The following is a 23,844-nucleotide window of genomic DNA, read 5'->3' as shown; positions in this document are numbered from 1 at the left end:
ACACAATGCAAGAAGTAGCAAGTAACCACACGAGCTTGTACACTAACTTTGCTTTCAGCATAAGGAAAAAAAGGAAAAAAAAAATTTACTGAGACCAATCTTTAAACTGAAACTTTATAAAGACAATTGTACGTATCTGTGGAATATGTAAGAGCTTAAATAAAAAGCTTAAATGAATTTCTTAAAAAAAACTTTCACATTGGTACAATATTTAATGTTAGACACAAAGTAAATTGTTGTCAGAATGGAATTGTTTTGGATTTCTCTATTAAAAATAAGCCGTAATGTGTAGTTATAACCCAAAGTTTCCCCCAAGCATCTGGAAGCTGGCCAAGGTCTTTTGGTTCCTCTTAGATTTAAGATACAGACTTAAGGACAACAGAAGCTGAAGGCTGAACAGAGATACCTAATACTTTGCATCGTGTCTTTGGTAAGTTATGTCTTTTCTACCTGACGACCTATTCATTTCAAAATTTGCTAGCCTTGGGGGCAAAAGGGCATCTAATTTACGTGGACACATTAACCCAGGGGAGAGACCACCTGAAATCATTTAGCTCAAAAGTAAATTAAAGACATATTTGGCCACTCTCCCATTTCTTCCCATGTTCTACGGCAAGAACAGAGAATTTAGCTGCAGAGGTTTCATCACACACCATGTTTAATGCCCCGATTCCCCTGTGTGGAGAGAAGGGGTCACGATCACGGAAAACACTAACACACCTGACTACATTTTGGTTTTCTTCTCTGTGAACACAGTAATGAAACGGTATTATGAGACTGCACCAGACACTTAATCTTTTCCTGCCTTTTGCAATTCAGACAATTATCGCACCGAGTAGCTCCTCTGGAAGTGAAAGGAATTACTGTTTTGAAAGTAAACAACATGCTCTCACAGCAACAAGGCAAGAATTGTGGAAATCTACTTTATTTGATTAATTCTGCATTTAACTTTGATTCTTTTCAACATTAATTTTGTATTTAATCTATCTCCAATGCACATATTTATTTTAATTCAGGCTGTTACTTCATTTGACTGTTAGGAAAATAATTCATTACACTCAGATTGGCAATAGAAAAGCACATGCATATGGCTTGCTGGAAGTATTTTGTTCAGAAGCAGGTGGTGCACGTGCAACAAAACTGAGCAGCTTTCTGTAAGGATCTATTTGGTATTTTTCTCTGTATTGTGTAAATAAGGAGGGGAAAGCAGTAATTAACACTCCCATGTTAAAACTGGTGTAGAATTTACGGGGGAAAAGGGTAAGACGACACTAAATACAACAAAGCTTCCATAACGCTTCCATAACGCTGTTTATTCCAGCTACATTTATTCTGTTGTTTTACATCAAAGTTACAAATTACAGAAAACCTGTGGATTTCTCCACCATCAAACATTTTAAGTCTTAGATTACTAATTGCTAGCACTCTCTTCCTCAGCATATACTCAGATTTAAACATCCAAGCACTTCCAACAAGGCTATTCCCATTGGTGAGAAAACCTTCAAAGTTCTACTGACAAAAATAAAAAATACATAAATCCACAATGGGAGAGTAGGAAGGTCACAGATAACCCCCCCAAAACACATCCTTGAGGTTCCAAGGGAATCCACAAACGTTTCCTGAGCTTCTTCACAACTTGTGGTCTCCCAAGCACATGAACAAGAGTCTCTCCACCATGACTAGCTTCAGGGTGCACAGTAAGTACAAACAGGATGTCAAAACCCTGTTCCCTGTAAGAAGGATAATTCTTATTTGCTAGTATACCATCAGCATGTGAGAAGCACATGTATTTTCTGTGTTTTTGTAGAGAAAGCTCTTGCTCTGAATCTTGTAGGATATTGTCTGACAGATGCATGAATCAAGACTCTTTGGCTATCTTTGGTTTATAAATACACAGTAAGCTAGCAATATCTAAAAGGAGACAGGATATTAATAACTAGCAGTACAAAACGCACTTCAGGATATTTCTATCTCTGTTTGGCTTGAATTTTGGCATGTTCCTACAGCAGTGTATGTCCTGTTAGTTATCCTGATTACAAACACACTGTACTTTCTAACAAGGTTTCATACAGATCATTCAACTTAAAATCCAGAACACGAGTTTCCAGTTAGCAAGGTTTGATTTTTTGAAGGGAAAGAGGTAGGATAAGGACCATATTAGATTCTTATTGGCTTCTACATGATTTCTGAAGGCACTACATGTAGCTCTTATCCATCTTAAATAACACCCTCAAAATCCTCATGTCTCAAAACCTATTTGGCTTCACTATTTTAACATCAGTTCTGTTTTGGGGGTGCTTTGACAGTAATAAAAATCTTCCCAGAAATCTCCACAGAGTAAAACTAAAACCAAAAAGCACACATATTACTGTACAACTCGCAACCTCTGCTGTGGCACTTCAGCATATGGTCCAAACCTTTCAAAGGGGCCAGAACACACTGGGCTCTCGAAACAGTAAATCAAAAGACTCGAGCTGATCACTCCAGATGCCACATTTGCCCACTCAGGCTTCTTTGACAGACAACAGTATTAACTGTTGACTGCTCTCCGCAGTCAGGCAGAGTAACTGGCAAAGGTAACTGTACGCTTGAGGAAGATCACTGCAAGAAACAGGAAGGACAGACAAGTTCTGAAGTGAGAGCCTCTGAGAACAAGTTCTTGCATCCCATGTAAAGCCTTGTCCTCACAGTCAAGATCAAAGTTCCTAGACATGTTCTCACCAGAAGGACCTGGACTTCATAATTCATTCCCTGTACAAAAAGCTCATTGCTTTTAGGTACACAATGCAAGCAAGCAGATGTCTTACGCTGTCAAGAACGTGCTGAAGATGTGGAGAAATATAAACCTGGGGAGTGCAAAGGATTTAGACGTTACAGCGGTCCCAAGCTGGGGTGGGAAGGAGCAGGGGGAGAAAGAAAGGCAGGAAAGGAAATGCACAGACAAAACCACTGATACATATCATCCCGTCTAAAAGGAGAATGCAAAAGAAAAAAAGTAAAGTAACAGGCTTCCTCAGCTTTTCATCTGCTTCATCAAAGAGAGGTTAGAAAAGGAAGGATTTCTCACTCAAGACTAGGTACTAAAAAGTTAAGTGCTTAAGATGTGCAGCTGAAAGATTAAGCAAGTATGAGCGTGTATTGCTTAACCTGCAAAATGTATCATGAGAATAAGTTTTTTGGGGGGAAGGGTCTTTAAAAAAAAGGAGATTTTTTTTTGTCCTTTATTTTAAAACAGAACACTACAAAAAAAAAAACCAACCAAAAAAACCTGGAAGATAAATTACCCCAGCAAAATAAGGGTAATGAGAGGACCAACAACATCGCCTAAATCCACTGCCCTATGTGATTTCAAACCAACTACCACAGCAATATTGTGCTTCATGCTTCAAAGAGCCTTATACAGGTGAGTAATATTTATAAAACACAATTTTATATCCTAGGTTCTCAAACATCCTCCAGAATGTGCCACGACCCAGTTTTTGATATTTTTGCACAGAACGAGCCCCAAGGAGGCACCCTCCATGCTAATCCCTCCGGGATGGTGACAGGGGTGACAGCCCTCGCTGCCTAGTTAGAGCACAAAGCCTGTAGAGGGAGCAAATACAAACCAAGCACACGACCTGCTGCAAAGCAACCAGGCCTGCAACACGCACTGCGGAACAGAGCAGGGCTCATTTTCACTTAAATTTCAACAGGTGCATAAGCAGCGGTGACTTGTTGAGGATCATATTTTCAGGTGATATTTAATTATTCTTCTTGAAGCCCCAACTTTTAGTTATTTTCTTTGTACCTTTTTAAGAGGCAGCAGGGTATAATGGCAACTTGCCTGCAAATACTGTTTAAAAGAGAAGCATATTATAATGAACAACTCATTTTCTTCACACAGAACATGGATTTGGGTATGAATAAGATGGTTAGAATGGGTATAATGTCTGTAAAGGCTTATCAAAACAGCAATCTACAAAAGCAGCTGTCTCTGAAGCCACAAAGCACATTAGGGATCTAAATTCATTAGCTATAGCTCCTGCAGATAAACAGAAACATCCTGGATGTGACCTGGAAGCTGCCTGACTCCCACATCCCCTCCCTCGGGACATGCTCCAAGCCTGGCCACCACCTTTCCCTGGGAAAGGAAAATGAGGGAGTGGGAGCAGATCCTACTTTTCCTCCCAATTTCCTCTTGGGAGACTCAAAAGCCCAAACCAGAGAGCTGGGTCCCACATTCTGAAGGGCTTCAACCTCCTGCCTCCCCATGGAGAGCCATCGGAGTCAGGCCACAGCCAAGGAGGAGAGGTTGCAGGGACAGAGGCAAAGAAATCAGAAAAAAGGCTCAGCCTGATATTTCAGAGCTGTGAATGAGCTCATGTCACCAGTTCCTATATTTTTACCTTCAGTCACTTCAGTTAAAAACAAAGAAAACAAATAAAAAGAAGTCCCCCAAAAGCGACCATGTGCACAGGCTAGGGAGTACAGACTGGTGTCCAGGCTTCCTTCCTCCCAGGTCATCGATGTCTTAACGCAGTACGAGGGAAGCCCCTAAACCCCGCGCTGCTGGAGCGGAGCCCCAGCGCAGCCAACACAACGAGCGGAGCTCCCGGAGCTGCTCCCGGCCCGACTGCCTGAGCCTCGGAGGCAGGACATGTCCCCGCGGGTGCGACGGCTGCGCGCAGCGAGCGCGGGGGCTCCTCGCGTCGGCCGAGCGCCCCAAGGGGCAGGAACGCGGCCCAGGAGGAGCATCCTGACCACGCGCGGACGGGCCTCATGCGCGGGGCCCTCCCTGTTTCACACGCTCCGGCTCCAGCGAGATTCAGGCAGACTCACAGTTCCCTGCTTTTGCTATCGGCTCCTTTCAGACAAATCTACTGAAAACACATTTTTAAACTCACTTTCAGAGATGCTTCCTACTTGGATCACTCCTTCCTGTTTGTGTAGAGCTCGATGCACCAGTTGGAAAGTGCATCTAGTTCTTTCCTGGGTCTCACCTCGGGTTCACAGAACCAGTCGGTGTAAATTTTTGTAAGCTGGGAGTCAGTATCTTCAACTGAAGGCCTATTTTGCTTAAATTTAAGCAAAGTCCTATGTGCCTCTCCTTATAGCAGTGTTGATTTAACTTATAGGTTAGTAAAACAAAACAGATCTAGGACGGAGAAAAAAACCTCTCCCTTCTAATTCTTTTTCCTAATGCATTTATTGCCCACCTTTTAAAGATAATACTGGCTGCCTTCTTCTACACTATCTATGCAAATGCTTTTGTAAATCAAATCTTCCTTAATGATAGCTTTCCTCCTTAGTGAAGTTCATAAAATAAAATAAAATAGTGAAAAGTCCCATTCCCTCTCTCTCAAATGCAAGGAAGTTTCAAAAAAATGAAAGAAAAAGCAAATTAATCCTGAAGGTTTGAGGTTGTTCTTCTCCCATACTCACCCCAAAACAGAAAAAAATATGCGCTTGAACTCTTGAAAAATACAGCAGACTGCTGGTCTAGACAGGACCCAGTAGAACAGCAGTAAGAAGATTTAAAATTAAATACTGTAAATACATAATTATATATATATTGCTAGAAGAGAACTAGTCTGGGACTTTGGATCATTTTAATGTAATTTGTCAGAAGTTAAAAAAATAGTGTATTGTTTAATGCTGGGCATATGCTTAAAGGCCTAAGCAGTAATGGAGAAGTAATAGGTAGAGAAAAGAAATGCCCAAACAAAGAAACAAAAAAATACCTCTTACCATCAATAACATACTACTCCTGACTGTGAGAGCTCTCTCCACTTGTATTCAAGACAAAACACATACACATCTAATTCAAGGAGGGTCAGATCTGGCCAAAATGTTTCAAGATTGTATGTAAACAGGGAGCTCAGTTAATCAGCATCTAACAGCTCTACCCTGCAGATCTCTGTCTAACAGATCTCTGTTTTAACAAACTCCGCAACAAGACAAGAAACCTCAAGGAAATGAAGAGACTATCTACATCTGCGGAGGGTATCTCAACTCCTTAATCTATCACAACTGCTGGGAGGAAGGGAGTCAGAGGGAGAAATACTCATATTGCAACAATATTCCTGACTTAAAAGTCACCTGAGCTATTGAACATTTTTTTCCTGTTAACATTTTTGCCCCATACTTAATTTGCATACCAAATAATAAAGCATAAACTGAGTTAAAAATAGCAGTGAGGCAGTGATGTAGCTGTGGCTCAGGTCAGCTGTAATCATGACGAGGTGGGAGCTAATGGTTGAAGGAAAAGTGCACTGCTCAGCGACAAACTTCTCAAGTGCCTTGGGTTGTTTTGAGGCAGCCCACTATTTTTAAGAAGGTTTTGCATCCCCCTTGATTTTTTACTACCACCTATAAGAACATCTTCTTAACAATGAAAAGAGCAATAGAAAGCTTCACTCTGATATTAAAAAAAAACATAAATTGATCATGACCACAAGAACTAGTGTGTAACCTCCTCAACAAGCCATGGTCAACACTACGAACAAATAATCATGCCTTTGATTTGACTGACTGAAGAGAAAATGCTTTCAGAGCAGACTGTACACAGCTCTCCTTTGGAGTAGGGGAGATACTGCATTTTGAGAAAATTAGCATTAATTAACGTGTGCATGGGGTTGAATACCTTCAACCAGACAGACGGCGACTGCTTGAGCTCTCTTTGGGAAGAATGATGTTCAAACTCTACTGCAAACTGGCGAAAAAGGGACTTCAGCCTGAATTTATCACCTGCCAGGACAGCAACTCAAGACTCCTGGAACACATTTTCCATCTCTTGTTTTTCAGTTATTCCTGGCTATAAGTTCACCTTACACTGAAAAATCAGATGGGGGCTAAAAATATATTTTGAAAAATTTTCTCTGCATCATAAAAGAGGTTTTTCACTCTTAAAGATTTAATGACCAACGTGTTCTAGAAAAAGGTTTACAAGCGACATTTCAAAATCCCTACTTTTCCACCATATTTTCTATTCTTACTCTGGTTCACAATAAGCAAATGGTAAGAAAAGGGTCCCTCACACCTTTTTCTTCTTCAATATATAAATCCAACTGCAAATTGCTTTCAGAATGCTCCTGCAGACCAAGGCATTAGCAGAGACTCAGGTAGCACTATGTATGGGAGTAAAGCTGCAAGAACCCACGTGCCCAAGGTGATCTCAATGCTACAAGCAAAGGTTAAACAATAAGGTAGCAGCTACATAAATGCACCATCATGTCAAAGGAATGCCTTGATTTTTCCTAAGGACAATTTTTTTTTGGAGGAAATAAAGAAGAGGGAGGTGGATTTTCTTAATTCAAAATATTCTATTTCCATTATTCTATTTGTAGGAGTTTTAAAGCCGGCAGGTCAAAACTTCTCATTTTGGAGATGTGGACAGTAACTACAATGACTTAAGTCAGGAGTTAACACGAAAAACAGGTACACAGCTCCAAACAATATTTTCTTAGAGGGCTGGCAGCAAACTGTCAGATGCACGTATGACCTCAAAACAACCTTTTGCCAGATGCCTGTTTAACCTCTTAAAATTACATTAATTCTGAAAGGACTGATGTGTTTTACCATTTTCATCCTTTGCTTCTGCAACTCTGTGCTCAAAATACAGGTTGAAAAGAGTTGTTTTTGCATGGAGAGTGTATTTTTTAAAACCTCAAAATAATAAACTCAAAAATGCCAGCCCATGTGAACTTTTTTTTTTTCCTTACACAGAAATACAAATGCCGTAGGATTTAAACAAGAAATCATCAGCCTCTTTCCTTTTTCAACCTTAAAGTGTCAGTGCTCAAAACCCAGTAGCTTTCTGAAATAGCTCAGAAGGGCCAAAGTTTAGCCAGCAATGTAAATTCATTTTTTTATTATTAAAAAATACATCATACATTATATGCTGCAATCCATATGAGCCAATACAATGACTCACCATTCAGGTTCAGAAATTGTCTGCATAGTAGCATTTCAAGATGGACATTTTTGAAAATTTAAAAATAAACAAATACACAGCATGGAAGCATCATGAATGTGTTTCATGAGGTAAAACATAAGAAAGCAAAAAAAAAAAAAGAGAAAGAAAAGTAAGTAGGTCATTTATACTAAAGTGCTAAAAATACTGAAATCTGATTTGTGGCGATGTAAGTATAAAAATCAAGAGATATACAAGTAAATGACCAAAGGAGCCTTTGTCAACAAAAAATATGCTTTGATAAGGCATTAAAAGAGAGACCTCCTGTGTTATGCAGAATCTAGGGAAAAAATATCCTTTAAGAAATATACCTACTTATGCAGCAAAACAATGAAGTTCAGTTGTTCTGTAACCCAGTTCCTTTAATCTGCATAAGAGATGCTGACTGAGTTCACTCAACCAAATCACTACTGGCTTTCAGAATACAATCAACGCATGCTTTTCAACAGTATTAATATAGCATGAAGCTTGTGCTCCTAATTATTCATGTTTTTGCATTCTGTTTTTTCCCCCTGCTGCAAAATATGCAAATTTACTTCTTTGTGTTATTTAGGTCCCACATGGGCCTCAACAGATCTGTTTGGAAGGAATTACAAGCCAACATCTAGATACATGCTGTCAACATTTCAAGCTTCATTATTTTTATTAGTTTGGAATGCCATTATAGATTTGATATTAGGCTGTAAAATGCTTTTTAGAAATCTGTTGAAAACCTACAGTCTAATAAAATGGAGCACTGATAATTACTCCTACTGGACTGTGTGTGGGGGCACTCTGTGTGTGTGTTTGCATGTGTAAGAGAAAGAGATGGAGAAAAAGCACTGCAACTAGAGAACACATGAGAAATCACCATCTAGTGGCACTGCTGAAAAATGCAATTTGTTTTTGTGCAAAATCGTGCACCCGGGAGGATTACTTCAACTTCATTACTGAATGAAGGGTGGCCATTACCTCCTAGCAGCTTAAACAGAAAAGTTAGTGTTGGAGAGGGCTGTCCTCTGATTTCTTCCTCCTTCCTGTGCAATCAACTCTGACCACAATATCCAATGCCCGAATGTGCTATTAGCTCTAAAATATATTAAAAAAAAAAAAAATACACAGAAAGCAGCACTTCAAGAAACACGTCATTTAATACAGTAACTTTTTGGTGTGAGCATCAAGAGTGTTCACCTACATTGGCATAAGTTGACTTTTAAAGCATTCTTAGATAAACAGTATTATTTCTTCCCCCAAATCTCAGATTATTGTAAAGTCAGCATTAAATATTTTTAAACTAGAACAAGAAAATGAATAGTAGCTTGTTTTTTGAGGAAAAAAGCACACAAAGACTTACCGCTACATTAAAAACATATGCAAAATAAGCCTACAGGGACAGAAGGTGGAGGGACATTTTGAGACATTTGTATTTTTTTTTCCAACTGGCACAAAGCCTTGTGCATTTCTTTAATAAAACAGTGTACTTGAAAACTGTAGTCTTTCACATTAGCACCACTAGGGCTCCTTAAGTATTAAAAAAAAACCTCTGTAGAGTTTCACCAAATTCTACTACACAATATTAACAACTGCTAGGAAATAAACAGCTGCAGCAACACTGAGAGTTTACAAATTTCTTGATGTATGTCATGTTTGGGGTGCGTATATACATGAAAGAAACCAAAAAAAATTAGAATTCCACTAATAAACTAGTACAGGAATCACCCTTTGATTTGGGAGGATCAAGGCATTAAATTACCTTTTCTAACAAACTCACTCTTGGAGATTTTAAAACTGCAGATTTCTGTCAAAAGCAAAGCATTTAAGATGTTCTTTAAAACATGTGTATAGACTTTATTAAGATCAGTGTTACATGTACACTAGCACTTACAGTAAGATCAATTTAGGTGACAGGTGACAATGTGGGTGTCCCTTAATTCTGATATGTAAGTTATTCACTTCTCTCCACAGTTAAGGAGACAAAAAAGAGACTATTGGGGGGGGGGGAGAAAAATTAAAACATACACATGGGAAATGGTGGGATACAGGGGAACAATACACATGATATTGCTTTTCAGAAAAACAGAGTGGAGATTTCCAGTACAGAAGACTGACTTTTGTTGATCATTTTGCTTCTTTACCTCTTCAGTACAGATGACTTCCTAATTTCCTGAGGATGTAATTTTGCAATATAACCGCAGTAACTGTGGTTAACAAAATGAACCATTCATTTGGCTGAAAATCCTACTTTTCTCAGCCCCATAGGTGAAGATGCTCCTGCCTACAAGTAAGGATGATCCAATATGAGGGATTTATAATTGTGAATTAACTAGTAATACAATGCACAATATACTAGAGGAATGTTCACATGCCTCACTGTAGATAAAACCAAGGTTTGTGTGCCTTGCAGAGATTAGCTTAAAATAGAAAGTCACACCTGCTCACCAAACTGCAGACTGAACAAGAGTATCTGCTATCATCAAAATTTGGCAACTAGTTGTGTAATTCTCTCATGGTGCTGACTTCAACATGCAGTAGCAATGCGATACCACTCATCTCAAAAAAAAAAAAAAAAAAAAAACACCAACAACAAAAAAAATGAACCCTGAATTTTCCACCTTTCATCAAATGCCAGTTCTCTTCTGCTTTCTTAATTAAAAGTGAAAATTTGCTTTATACTGCATTTCTTCTCACTGGATGAAAAATGTCTGTTCCTCCATTCTTTTTTAAAAAGTTTTATATATTAGTACAAGTCTGATTGCATTTGTTTTCCAAAACTCCTTTTCTTGAGACTGCAGCACTAAACATAAGGCATACTTTGGTTAACTCCACAGAGCCAGCACTTCCTTAACTACCACAAGTTCTTCTCCTGACTGACAGAAGATTTCCAAATATTTAATTTCTACGTCTATGATTCTTTATGTTCTTTAGAGAGAAAACATAATGAGCAAAAATAATGTCTGCTCCAATAGAAAGAAGCATAACAAACAGCTGTTAATTTTTTTTTACTAGTTCTATACAGTCTTTAATGATGTATGAAGCACAGCAGGAAAAAGTGTGGCTGAGGGAGCAGAGTGTGTGTCCTTCATCTTCTCTACAGTGCAAGTGCTGCAGTGATTTGATGCCGTCATCAAAATATGGGTGAGAAGAAAAAATGCAGAGGAACAAAATCTCGGGGAGGACAACTGTTAAACATGGCATCACATAGCGTCACAGATACAGCACCAGTTCTGCTTTAACAACTGGTAGTTGGTGTGGGATGTTGCTTTAATGGAAAAAAATTACAATGAATTTATGTGCTCCTAATAAAGCTTTCGTATTATTGGATTTTGTTAATCATGACTTAAACACTGAGAAGTCCCAAGAAGAAGCAATGCTTAAATGGAGCAGCACAGTAAGATTCTTGGTAAGAAAAAGTCAGTAAATCAGAGCAGCAGAGGCTGAATATTGCTGATGACAGTTTTACAAGGAGGAAAACATCAATTTTCAAGAGGGGAAAAAGATCAGTTACAGCACAATGGCAATAAATTCTTTTGTCTTGTGCATGCTTGAGATTTCTTACAAGACTGTGTAAGAGTTCGCTTAAACTCTGAAATTTACCCAGTTCACAGGCTAAGGACACTACAGTTCCATTTTTGAATAACAAAAAGACCTCAAAAAATCTAAACTGCTTAATTTTCATCAAATTATTCAAGAGTCAAATTCTGAGACAGAACATCTACATTCACTATATGATTACCTATACAGAAATGCTTTGTGACTTTTAATATAAGGGGCATACTAAAATGAGGGAACCTGAAAAAATATAGTCCTCCAATAGATACACTGAGATATTCTTTTCCCTCAACTCTAATCATAAAGCTAGAATCCTCAACACTGAGATTACTTGTTCTGTAAGGAGATAACTTTTCATTGCTCACAGTATGAGAGGAAAACAAGAAACACCTGCAACCATCTCGAATAAGCATGTTTGCCTACTCAGAAAATAGAATAATAGGAGGTGGAAAAAAAAAGAAACGCTTAGGTATTTTGTCCAAATAAGCTTAGTAGTATGCCCTTATCTGGGAATAAAATTGAGAATTCTGAATAAGTATCATAGCTTTTATTACCGCTTATTATTTTGTCTAAACACCTCAAAGAAATCTTTACAAAGATGACAAGAACCATTTTATACAGCTGCATCACTTACCCACAATAACGAATCCATCTGCTTCTCTCTCTGGCACTGCAACCTTCTTTGAATCTTGGCTTTTTCGGAAGAAGCTGAACATAGCCACTTTTTTGAAGTTGCTATCTAAAACGAAGAAAAAAACATATTAGATAATTATAAAACAACAGAAGTCAGCATAAGAAGTTGGGACCACTCAAAAGCTAAATATGGTCATATTACAGTTAAGTGCTTAGCACTGAATTTGAAATTTGTACCTTACTGATATAGCAGTTGGCTTTCAATATATACACACAAAAATGAGTAAAGTATAAAAGTGTTTTCTATGAAGTTATGAATGGAGGCAGAAGCATAAAAAACTTCAATCTTTCTAGAGAAAAGTGAAATGAAACTTGCCTCAATGTTTGCCAATCCATTTCCATATTCTCATATAGCTCCTGATACTTCAAATTGACATTACACAAACTCTCTTACTTTCTTTCAAACTTTTGTAGTTAGTTCTAAAGCATTTAAACTTTGAAGGCCAAAGCACAATCCTATAGGAAATGTATCTTCATAGTGAAGTTGTACTTGAACAGAGCATATTACTCCAGAGATTTTCACTCTGAATTGTCATGCATTCGTTTAAAAGCAAAAACACATACACACAAAAAACCCTATACAACATTAGCACAGTCCCTATATTTTCTAGTTCATAAAGACAGCTTAACTCCTGGGTGTGTTTGATTACCAGTTACTACTGATTTCCTTAAAAGAAACTGCACAATAATTAAGCAATTCTGCATTACAGTAAATTACTGAAAGAATCTCCCTAAGTGGCTAGGAACTCTCAGTCCACATCAAATAAAACAAAAAATAAGGCATAACTTAACCCAATAAAAAGGTTAACTGCAAAATACTTTGCTAAGGATCTGTTCTCTCTCAAGATGGCAAGATAATATTGAAACAGTTTTGAACAACTCCAAAAAGGACAATTTCATATCAAGAGAAAGCCTACAAGTATCAGCCAAAGACAGGCAGCTCTTTGTAAGAGCTGCTGCTGTAAGAGCTGTAACAGCTTTGTGAGCTCCAGCTTGTACTGGAGTGCAACAGCTATGAAGCCACCATAATCTGCAGATAAGCAACACATGCTTCAAAGCAAATTCTCTAACTATCCTAAAATCAAAGATTCAGACTAATGTAAGACATAAGGGGTTTAATCTCTCCAAAAACTTTATGAAAAACTTGAGAATATCTATTCCTGTGAAGCACAAAGAACAGGTCCTCAATAAGCTGACCCTGTAGAGGTGCACTGACTTAGAGCGCACAGAAAACACCTTCTTTCTGGTTGCTACCTAAATAGCACGAGTTGAAGGCAGCAACATGTCAGTCTCCATGGGCTCCTCCAGCACTTCAGCCCCAGACCTAAGATAATCAAGAAAGAGGCTCTTGGCAGCAAGAGCTGCTTGAAGACTCCAGTTCCTCCAGCTCACAGGTGCAGACAAGCACCTCGTGCGCTCATCCTGGATAGCAGGACAAGAAGCTACGTAGCGCTTTGGGGAGTGCTTTGGAAGGAGGATGCTGCCTAAGTGTCAAATGCAGAGATAAAGGTTTAAAGGAAGGTATATAAAGTTCTTCTCTACTAAAATACCAAGATAAAATATTGGAAGTTGAAAAAAAAGTCATTTCAAGTTTGACACAGAGGAAGAGAATCCTGTTCTACTTTGTAGATATTAGCATTTAAAAGAAACAGGGAAAGGCAAAGCAGCAAAATTAAAACATATCTCTAAAGGAGGAAATGAGTGAAATCTAAGGAAAATAGGTGCACAGCGCAAAGTTTTGATAACTATTTCAGACTTAAAGACTATTTCAGATTTAAAAAATATTTAAAAGGAGTGAAGCAGAGAAGAGCCCTACCACTTAGTGTTTGCAATAAAAAGAAAAAAATCCTTGATCAGTTTCCAGAATTCCTAACTTCCTACCCAAGATTTAACTATAAGCATTTTTTTTTTTTTTTTGTTCTAGCCGGTTGTCTGCAGCAATTTACTTCACACTCCGCACTGGTTATTCACCATATAGAAGCTGCCACACGCTCTCCTGGTACAAGTGGTATCAAATACTTCCATAAACCAACTGTATGATTACAAGCATTGCCCTTCAGGAACAAGTATAAATAACACACAGCAAAATCAGATGCAGTTCAAACAGTGGAACGACACCCGAGAATTAGAGGCTGGCCTCATACCAGTTGCTTGTGTGGACGCACAAGAAAACAAAACCACAAAAACCCAAACCAATAAATGTTACTTATCCTCACCCTAGTCTTTTCTGCTGGCTTTCTTACCTTAACACTTGAGATACTAATAAGCCCAGTTCCATGGCGATTACCCAGTACCTAATTTAGCCCTTGCCTTCCCTCCGGAATGACCCCCACATCCCGGCTCAGCCCACAGCACCAGCAGCTTATTCCCTGGGCGGCCCTTGGGTCTTCCCCTGCTGCCAATTAGGGCTGTCAGGCCCCTGCTTCAAGTGGTAAAACCCAACCCAAGAGTTAGGTTTTTGGCTCTGATGATGTAAGAAGGGAAGCAATTGTGGGACAGTTTAAAAGGCAATTTTACCTTCTTCCTAGGCGTACAACAGCAAGAAGCAAAATCAATGGGATGTGTGAAATCCTATGGGTAGCATTAGTAAAGGCTTTCACATTCCAGACAGCTACTTCAGGTACCCAAGCTGTGGTTGCCCCATGTGATCCCATTTCTTCCTCTCTGAGATACATATTACGGTACAGTTTTCAGTAGTAACTAGCAAACAGTGCTCCTCTTTCTCCCATTCTTGCCCGTATCTTGCATCTTATTCAGTCTACATGAAATGAAGGGACAAAGGAGCTGTATAGGAAGCCAAACCTACATCACCTTTTAAATCCTGCATGCAACACAGTGGCGAAAAAAAAAAAAAAACACACACAGATGGTTCCATTCTGAGGCAAATTAATATTACAAGAACTTCAACACACTAGATGTTTTCCTTTTGCTGACAGGGCGCAGGCCTTTCTCAATATCCCAGTTGTTTCCAAAACACAGAATTCACCTGATCATAAAGACCTTCAGCTTTTCTTTGCAGTTCAGTTTCTGAAGTAGGTTTCTGTAGCAGAATGGCACTACCTGCAGTACTTCTCAGAAACAAAACAACATCCCTGTCCTTTGTGTGAAAGATACTCCATAATCTGAGGCCTCAAGTTCTTATTGATGAGAACAGTTGTCCAGAAGGAAGTAAATAACCTACCTTGTGTTTTGTGATTGCAGATGCTGGGGAGATGTTAAGGGATCTGAATATTTAAAGACTATTATGCTTAATGAGGCTCTCTTTCTCTGGTGTTCACCACTTAGACACAAAGCTAAATCCTAAATCACACTTATCCACATAACTCATATGAAGTAAGGAACATGCCAACTATTACTTGCAATATCTCAGTATCTTTGCTGAGTACAGTTGTTAAGTTTAACAAATATCCACTAAAATAGGAAGGAGGGGACAGAAAAATAAAAGTTGAGCAGTAAAAAGTACATATTTTTGTGCAGTTCTGGATGAGCAACATTCAGTATTTCCTCTCATCAGAATTTTATTAACTATATTACTTCAAAAATAAACATAAACCTCTCAAGCAATGTGAAACGTAACTCCTAAATTTCTTGAATTACAAGTCAAAACCAGAAAAAAAGTCCCTGTGCAATGAAGAAACATTGAGTTAAATATAAACAGTCCTACAGCTTAAACACTTGCAGAACTAGCCTGAAGATTTACTACTTGTCAGTACAAATGATGAAATACCAGAAACCGAAAGCTGAGAACAACTGTTCCTGTACAAGTTTAACTTCAGGTTAAAAACTAAATTTGAAGTTTACAGACCTGGATTCTACCTGGTAAGTAGAATAGGAAGAAAAGAATTTAAAATCTTTTTTCTTTTTGAAGCTGGCCACACAGAACGACCAAAAATACACCCACCATTCAGGGATAGCAGCACAGTCCTGCCGTAATGTTTCCTATACAACCCTGCACTTTCCCTCTCCAGATGGGATTAATTTTATTTCTTTAGGAGACCTGAAATTGAATTCACTGCCTAAAGATAAAAATCTCCCTTGACAGAAACAAGCAATTCCCTTCTCCTTATGTTTCGCCCTCACCAAAAGGTGAACATAATTTTTTCCTCCTCCAATCTCAACCGCTGATAGTTAAAAATAATGTTTTTGGCACTGCTTCAGTCATTAGCAAGCAATAAACTGCAAACTATGGCAATTCTGTGAAACTCCACGGAATATCTTGCCTTTATGCAAAGAGAATATACACACACCTGGACAGAGATGAGTTACAGAGCTGTGCAAAGGGGTTAATTTGTTCCTTGTGCTTTTTGTCAGTCTCATTTGAAAAGAAGCATGAGTGACCTGAGATTAAAACCAGTGTGCTCCATCCAAAACCATTTTTGTAGATATTGATGATCCTGGCATGTCCAGCATTACTTTTCAGCTGTTTTTCCAGGATGCTGACAAGTGACAGAAAGAGAAAAGTAATTTAGTATTAGAAAAATGCCAATAATGCGGCTTAGGATACATAGAAGAGACCCAGGAATGTAGCAAAGAAGAACTGTGGTGGATGAGCAACAAAAAAGAGGTCAGAACTAGGTACAAAACTCGATCTTAAAGAATCCAAACAACTTCACATCTAGTGGCTTAAGCTCTACAGAAGGAGAAAAGGGAGGGCATTACAGTGATTCTCAACTCTCCCCCCTATTAGCATCCACTGAGATTTACCAATAAAGTAGCAATATGAAAAAGAGCAAGACGTTTCCAGCCCTCCACAATCTGCTTGAAAACAACCAAATGAAGAGAAATATGCATGATAAAAAGAAGATGTTTCTATAACACTGAAAGAACAGTTTAAAAGGTTCCTGTCCAGTATAAATTACTATTTAAAGAAGAAAAAGTACAATAGATTATTTTATTATTATTCATATATCTTTAGCTTATGCTTCTTAAAAGCATGAGAAAGGAAAATAAGTATCAACAAATGCAAAAAAAAAAAGGAAATACAAATAAGAAACACTAATAAGACAGTTTTTGCATAGATAAAATATAAGATTTCCTAACATTTTATACAAGAATAAACACCAAGAATTTTGCCATACAAATTGACATTGTATAAAAACACTCAATAATGCAACAAAAAGAGAAAAGAAAATAAAAAGCATGATAAAAAGTGATTACAGTGAAGTCAGGCAACAAAAGCATTGGTGATAAAGTCAAAGTAATGTCAGTAGTGTCAACAATCTATGATTAAGAAAACTCTTGAAATAGTGGAGGATGCTAAAATGGAAAGCTGAGCATTTATTGGGTACAACACCCTTGTAAGGCTGCAGAGCTGCTCCTTGCCCAGCAAAAGTTCTCTCCTTGACTGCAAAGCTTCAACAGTGACTATGCTACAGGCACGGGTGCATAGAAAACCCTAGGACAGGCTGAGACCCTTCACGCCTGGCAGGCACCACAGCTGCCCCTGGCTCCGCCATGTCCGTGCTATGGTCACCATCATCATCACCATATTCCCTGGCACACGAGCTCCTGGAGGGGTGGACGGCACCGTGACAAGGGACGTGGTAACATCCCCACTGGCGCGGGGGCCTGGCTCCTTGCTGAGCTGGTTCAGCTCCCGAAGCCGTCGCGGAACCACCTCGGCAAAGGTCCCCCTCTGCCAAGGAGCAGCTGAACTCACCCCTTCGGGTCAGAACAGAGCAGAGTGGGTCTGTTCTGGGACCATCCAGACTGGGACCGTCCTTTTAAGACAGAACTCAGTGTTAGATAGTCTCAAATGTTTGCAGAGACGTGAGTCCTATCGCAGGAAAGCCGGGCTGCAGGAACTCCTGTGCACAGTGGAAGATTTGTTTGAAAGCACTGAAAAAGGCAAGATTTTATGGAGGCAGCCACGCCAGATTTTAGCTCTGCCTTATGTCAGTTGGTTGCTGTGTTTCGAAAAACGGAGACACCTCGCTCAGGTCACCGAGGCCCCACAGGGCAGCTCGTATCTGGGGTTACCGTGAAACACGCAGACGCTGTTTCAGCACCAGCCACACAGCATTTTCTGTACAAGCACCAAAACGGGCCCCGTAGCCACCGCTGCAGAACGTGCAGGAAGGAGAGCGAAGTTTCATGTGGGAAGGAGGAGGACGAGGCTTCAGCCGGCTCTGAGGGGCGACACAAAACGAAGGAACCCGCAACACCGAGACAAGAGAGGGGGGCAAGGGACAAGAGCGGGGGGCCCGCGCGTCAGGCAGAGGTGCCGATTGGGGGAAACGTCCGTAGGCGCCCTGAGTAACGGGGAGGACGCAGCGGCCGCCGCGAGGAACCAAAGCGGCTCTGCGGGCGCAGACAGCGGCGCCTCGGGCCGGCATCTCCGTAGCGACGCGCGATGATGGAGACGCGGGCCCAGGGCAGGCCGCGGGGAGCCCAACCCGACCCCGGGCTACCGGTACCGGCTCCCGACCCCTTCCCCCGCCCAACGGCCGCCGCGGCCCGCCCAGCCCCGCCCCCTGCGCCCCCTCCCCCCTCACCGGCGCGCCGCCCGTCGCCGCCTGCCGCTGCCGCCGCCGCTTCCGCCTTCCGCCCGGCTTCCGCCCCGCTTCCGCCAGAGGGCGAGGCGCGGGGGCGCCTTCCCGCCGCCGCGGGCGATTGGCGGGCGGGGCGGAAGTGCCGCGCGCGTCGCCGGGACGGGGCGGGCGCCATGGCGGACGTGCACGAGGCGGCGCGGCCGCGTGTGGCCGCCGCGCAGCTGGCGCAGCGGGTCGGGCAGCCCGTGTGCTTCGTGGGCCGCGTGGAGAAGGTACCGCCGCGACACCGCCCACGGGCCCGTCGCGGGGCGGCCGCGGGACCCGTCGCGAGGCCGCTCTGTGTTGCAGGTGCACCCCAGCGGGAAGCTGCTCGTGCTCTCGGACGGCGAGGGGAAACACGCGACCGTGGAGCTGGGCGAGCCGGTGAGAGCGGGCGGCGCCGGGCAGCGCGGCCGGGCCCCCTGCGCTGCTTTGTTTCTGCCGCGTTGCTTCGTTTTGTCCTTTCTTTACTGCCTGTTTTTATATCTCAAACAAACTGTTGTAAGAATCCCCCCATCTTAATCATTCTTCCTGTTAAAAATGGCTAAGCAATTAAGCATATACACGTTCCCAGCATACGAATGCTGCAAAGAAGTCTCGGTTCCTGTGTTAGCACATCCCTCTGTTACCAGCAAAGGAATGAGACTCACGTTCTCTTATAACGTGCTTTTTTTCCAGCTCTCAGATAATGTGTATACATTATGCTGTGGTGGGAAATGCTGTGGTTTATCTGAGCATATCCATAGTGTTTCCACCCGTTTATGTGAGTGGGTTCTTAAGCACTGATAAATCTGCTGTTTCCTGAGAATTAATTCTGCCTGGACTTCGCTGGCTTTCAGGGAAGGAACATCACCTTGTGGAAGGAAAATGCAGTTGGATCTGGCCAAGATTTCTGTTTTAAAAATGAGAAACTTGAGGTTTTCATCTTTGTCTTGAGGCAAAGATGATCTCCTGCAAGTTATCAAGTGCTTTTTGACTTTCTTATTTTGAGTGTTTCCTCTGTTTCTGTGTGTACAGCCTCTGCTTTCAACAGAAAAAGACAAAATTACATAGGCAGAAGGGAGATCCGTTCCAGTGTTCCAAGAAGCTTACTCAAAAAAAGCATTAGCCTTAGGTTATTACAGAAATAGTATTACATTCTTAAAATGAGGAACTTAAACTTACACAAGTTGAATCTATATGTGGTAAGACATACTATTTATCTTTTTTCTTTCTTATTCAACCAAAGGCTCATTAATGCCCATGTCCTTGTCTTAAGCATGTGATGACAGATCACTGGAGAGACAGAGAAATATGCTCAGATCTCCTGGATTCCTCTGCTGCGCCCTAGAGTACTACTGCTATTCAGTGAATAAACATTCAGCTCTATCTACCCATTACAGGGTTACCTTCCTTCTGATGCTTCATGGGTTTTTTTGTTTCTCTGTTAGAATTGAAACACCTGTTACAAAAACTGAACATGTTTTTCTGTGCAGAAAACACTGCACCTAACTCGGTGATGCTAATGGAATTTTTGGTATGTTCTCTAGCTAGATGAAGAGATTTCAGGAGTTATTGAAGTAGTGGGAAGAGTGACAAACCAGGCAACCATCATGTGTATGTCCTATGTTCAGTTCAGAGAAGATAAAAGTCCTTTTGGTAAGTAGGAATATACCTTTATAGCCAACCAGTATTGCACCTGATCTTGCTTTCTTCAAGAAGAGAGAGCCCGATAATCGTTTCTTCTGGATACTCTCTTTCTTCAAGCTGCCAGATATGGAGAAGAATGTAGGAATGGACACTACCATGGGAGAAATGATGCAACAACCAAAGCACTGCTAAATGCTAGAGATGGACTCAAAGCCTGAGCAGATCTGGGTCATGGCTGTGGTCCAGTCTTTCCTCTGCTCCCATATGGTGCTTCATCCTCCCTCAGCTTGCACTGGAGCTTGTTGGTTGCACAGTTGGCTCCCCCACAAAATGAAAATGTGGTGGGCTTGAGCAGAGCTGATTAGGGAGAGGGCTAGCTCTACTGCTCTAAAATAAGCAATGTTTTAATGCTGTTACTTACTAATGGGGATTTTAACCTGTGCATCATAGCTGTTTTCTTTGCCCTCTTTCAGATTTGGAACTCTACAATGAAGCACTAAAAATTATTCATGAATTCCCTGAATACTTCCCATTTGGTCCTACGAGGAACAATTGATGCTTCTTAGTGTTTATTTGGAACTTCAGAGGGGACAGCTTGCTGTCAGAAAAGAAAGCGACAGCACTGATGAGTTGCAGAGACTTCCAAATAATATACTGAAAAGATGTTGTCAAATATGCCGTGTGTAGCCAGTGAAAAATGTTTTCATTGAAAATTAGTTTATTCAGAGGCAGAACACTTTCTAGTGAGTTTTTTGTAGACCTCATTCTTATTAGTGATTGTAGGATGCCTAGTAGGAAACTCCTATTGAAGTCCCTGAGGAAAGGTATTTTTATAAACTATTTAATATAACTTCTATCTCTAGACCTCCTAAAAGTTTATTTTGCATTTTGCAGTGCAGTGGACAGAGGCCAATTAAAAAGTCCAAAGATGTTTAACCATTGGTGTCAGTATTGTATCTCAGAGTGCGACTTTCAATGCTATGTGGTGATCCTGTTAGGTGAAATAACACCAAAGTTATTTAAGTCCAACACAGTGCAGCATACGGGCTACTCGCCCTTACTCTGATGTTAATGATGGTGGAAATGTCAGCTTGAAAGCACACAGCCCCATCTATGTTGAGTTCCCAGCACAAATTCTGTTCTGGGTGGAAGCTTAAGCAGAAGCAGTGAGGGTTCAACAGTCACAGCTGACTCCATTAACCTTATAACCTTGCACAGAACTCTCTGCCTTGTTATTTTCCAAGATACTTGCAGTACATGACAGATCTGTTTAGGCAGCATAATGACAGTAAAAATCTAACTTCATACATGTTCTCTGTGAGTTAATGAATAATGTTTCAAAACATTTCAAGTCATGTTAGTAACCCCCCTTGATAAACCTTTCATACAAACAGTTTTGGAGTTTTAAAATCTAGATATAGTGCCTTGTTAAGAGGGCTAGTTTTATGGTTAGCTAGGGAGAGACACTTTTTAAGTGATATCATCAGTCAAGGAGCATTTTACTTTTTTTTAAGACTCCTTTACTCATGTATCAAAGACACTGCAATCTACTAGAATATGGAGAAGGTAGTAGTGGATTAGTTCATCTATTCACAGCCAGCTGAATGATCATGTTGGATCATGGAGCAACTCTTGTTCTGCCAACTACAGCAAGAAGTTCCATGGTGGATGCGACCCTGCTTTGTGCCATATTGCTGTCACTGCTATAATGTAGGGCTTGACAGTGTTCAATTAAAACAACAACAAAAAAAAGTTAATTTATAACTCTATACTCAAGGTAGGTGGTTGTAGGAGTCCTTTTGTACTCTTCATTTAGAAAATGGGTGTGTAGTTACTGTTAAACTGCATCTACCAAAAAAAAAACAAACAACAAAAATAACAAAAACAAACCTTGCATTAGAAATAGCCCTTTTTAAACAGCAGCTATGCAGTGTGTTTACCTAGTTCATGCATCTGAAAAATACTTTCATCTTGCTCCACAGTCCTCTGGTAACAATTTTATTTCATCATGCTAGAATATCTTCTTTTGTGTCAACACACTAATTTGGTTCGGAAATCTAGATTAACGCCATTTTTTAATCCAAACACACTACTTCATACTACACAGAATCAAGCGGATACTAAGAAATGATAAAATGTAAACATCACTGAATGAAAGGGCTGTAGGTAGAGTTATGGTTAAATGAACAAATCACATCTGCAAAACACAGTTTGGTAGTTTAAAAGCAAAGCAAGAAAAGAAATAATGATTAAAAGCACCTCTCTTTATACTTTCTGCAAAGAATGAAGTTGTATTTAAGGTTCCAGGCTAATAAACTACAATAGCCAAAGCCAGTACTTGAACAAGGTCAGACTATACACACCTTCATAATCCAAAATGTTTCAAAGGCACAATGACAATCAATGTATGCTTTTCATTTAATGAAATGAAAAAAAATGGCACAAAGGGGTACAGTCAACTCTACAATGTTGTAACTTAGTTTTATATAAGAAAATGAGACATTGTAAGTTAGCTGCATTCAACTAGGCATTGAATTTCTCAGAAAAAGTGCTAATCATTGTTACAACAGAAGAATAGAAGCACAGACTTGGTGCTTACAAACCCTCTTTGCCATTAAATAAAAGTTTTGTTGCCCATATTTACATTGATAATAAAACCCCTGTTTACATTTATTAACAGAGGACATTTTAGATTGAGAAAGTGCTCTTAGCAGCTGCAACAAGACTGGAAAGAAAGAAATACTCTAACAAGCAAAAAACATTACTATGACAGTCTGACTTAAAATATCAAGTACCTCTTAGATTTGAGCTTAAGAAGATTCTTTGTCATTTGGCAAGAGTTTTAGAGTAAACGTAGCAGATATTTACAACATCAATATTAAATCAGAAAAAAAAGTCCCAAATGATGCATCACCATGTACACCTACAGAAAAGAGTTTTGGTTTTTTTTGCATTCTATTGTGTTACAACCACACTACATGCTTAGAACTAATGGTATATAACACTATATTCCCTTTTAAAACACCATTTTTTTTCAGTCCTGGCACCTTGGTACCAATTTATTGCTAGGATGCCACTTAGTATTTCTTAGCACACAAGTTTTAAGTAACTCATTTACTGTTCTACCAGTAAAGAAACACACACCAAACAAACTGATGTTATCACATACCTTAAAACAGATTTTTTTTTCCTAATTTGTGTGAATTTTGTTGCCTACAAAAATCAAGGTCAACTGATTAGCTCCTAGCACAGCACTGGCAAGTATCATTAACTTTCTTATTAGCTAATAAGAAAAAACAAATCTCACTTTCAGCTGTTAATATATCCACAACTGCTCTTAGTCAATGACCTAAAGTTGTCTGACTTTTGGGGGAGCAAACTGGTGTTCACTAGTGACCTGAAGCAAATGTGCAAAAATACTGGAAAGACAAGTAAATAAGAAGGAAAAACCATGCTGGTTCATTTCACACTTCCCAGCATATTTCAGAAGCACAGGTAAATCCCAATATC

The 23,844-nt window shown here is 40.1% G+C and overlaps 2 protein-coding genes across 2 annotated transcripts in view; one reads left to right on the top strand and one right to left on the bottom strand.

Annotated features, from left to right (window-relative positions):
- UMAD1 (UBAP1-MVB12-associated (UMA) domain containing 1) overlaps nucleotides 1-18,685 on the bottom strand; it is a 70,272-nt gene extending 51,587 nt beyond the window's left edge. The window contains exons 1-2 of the mRNA XM_088533487.1: nucleotides 18,670-18,685; nucleotides 12,117-12,221 (exon numbers count right to left, since the gene is read on the bottom strand). Of these exons, the coding sequence (XP_088389613.1) occupies nucleotides 12,117-12,198 (82 nt within the window). The 5' untranslated portion in view covers nucleotides 12,199-12,221; nucleotides 18,670-18,685. The remainder of the gene's footprint in view (nucleotides 1-12,116; nucleotides 12,222-18,669) is intronic.
- Nucleotides 18,686-18,783: 98 nt separating this feature from the next.
- Nucleotides 18,784-20,899, top strand: RPA3 (replication protein A3). Its single transcript, XM_010228399.2, has 4 exons — nucleotides 18,784-18,938; nucleotides 19,015-19,089; nucleotides 20,235-20,343; nucleotides 20,808-20,899. Exons 1-4 carry the CDS (start codon nucleotides 18,840-18,842, stop codon nucleotides 20,888-20,890), a joined length of 366 nt encoding a protein of 121 aa, XP_010226701.2. The 5' UTR covers nucleotides 18,784-18,839; the 3' UTR covers nucleotides 20,891-20,899.
- Nucleotides 20,900-23,844: the final 2,945 nt, after the last annotated feature.

The sequence above is a fragment of the Tinamus guttatus genome, unplaced genomic scaffold (genome assembly GCF_059628265.1).
Source record: "Tinamus guttatus ecotype Peru unplaced genomic scaffold, ASM5962826v1 Tinamus_guttatus_pri_ptg000503l, whole genome shotgun sequence".
Lineage (NCBI taxonomy): Eukaryota > Metazoa > Chordata > Aves > Tinamiformes > Tinamidae > Tinamus > Tinamus guttatus.
The sequence above is the reverse complement of the archived record's forward strand: the minus strand, read 5'-3'. Positions and strand labels throughout refer to the sequence as shown.

Bases quoted from the DNA above. Each gene is read 5' to 3' on its own strand.
- RPA3 (XM_010228399.2), top strand. From the start codon at position 18,840: ATGGCGGACGTGCACGAGGCGGCGCGGCCGCGTGTGGCCGCCGCGCAG. The intron at 18,939-19,014 runs GTACCGCCGCGA...TCTGTGTTGCAG, and splicing joins TCGTGGGCCGCGTGGAGAAG to GTGCACCCCAGCGGGAAGCT. The intron at 19,090-20,234 runs GTGAGAGCGGGC...TATGTTCTCTAG, and splicing joins CCGTGGAGCTGGGCGAGCCG to CTAGATGAAGAGATTTCAGG.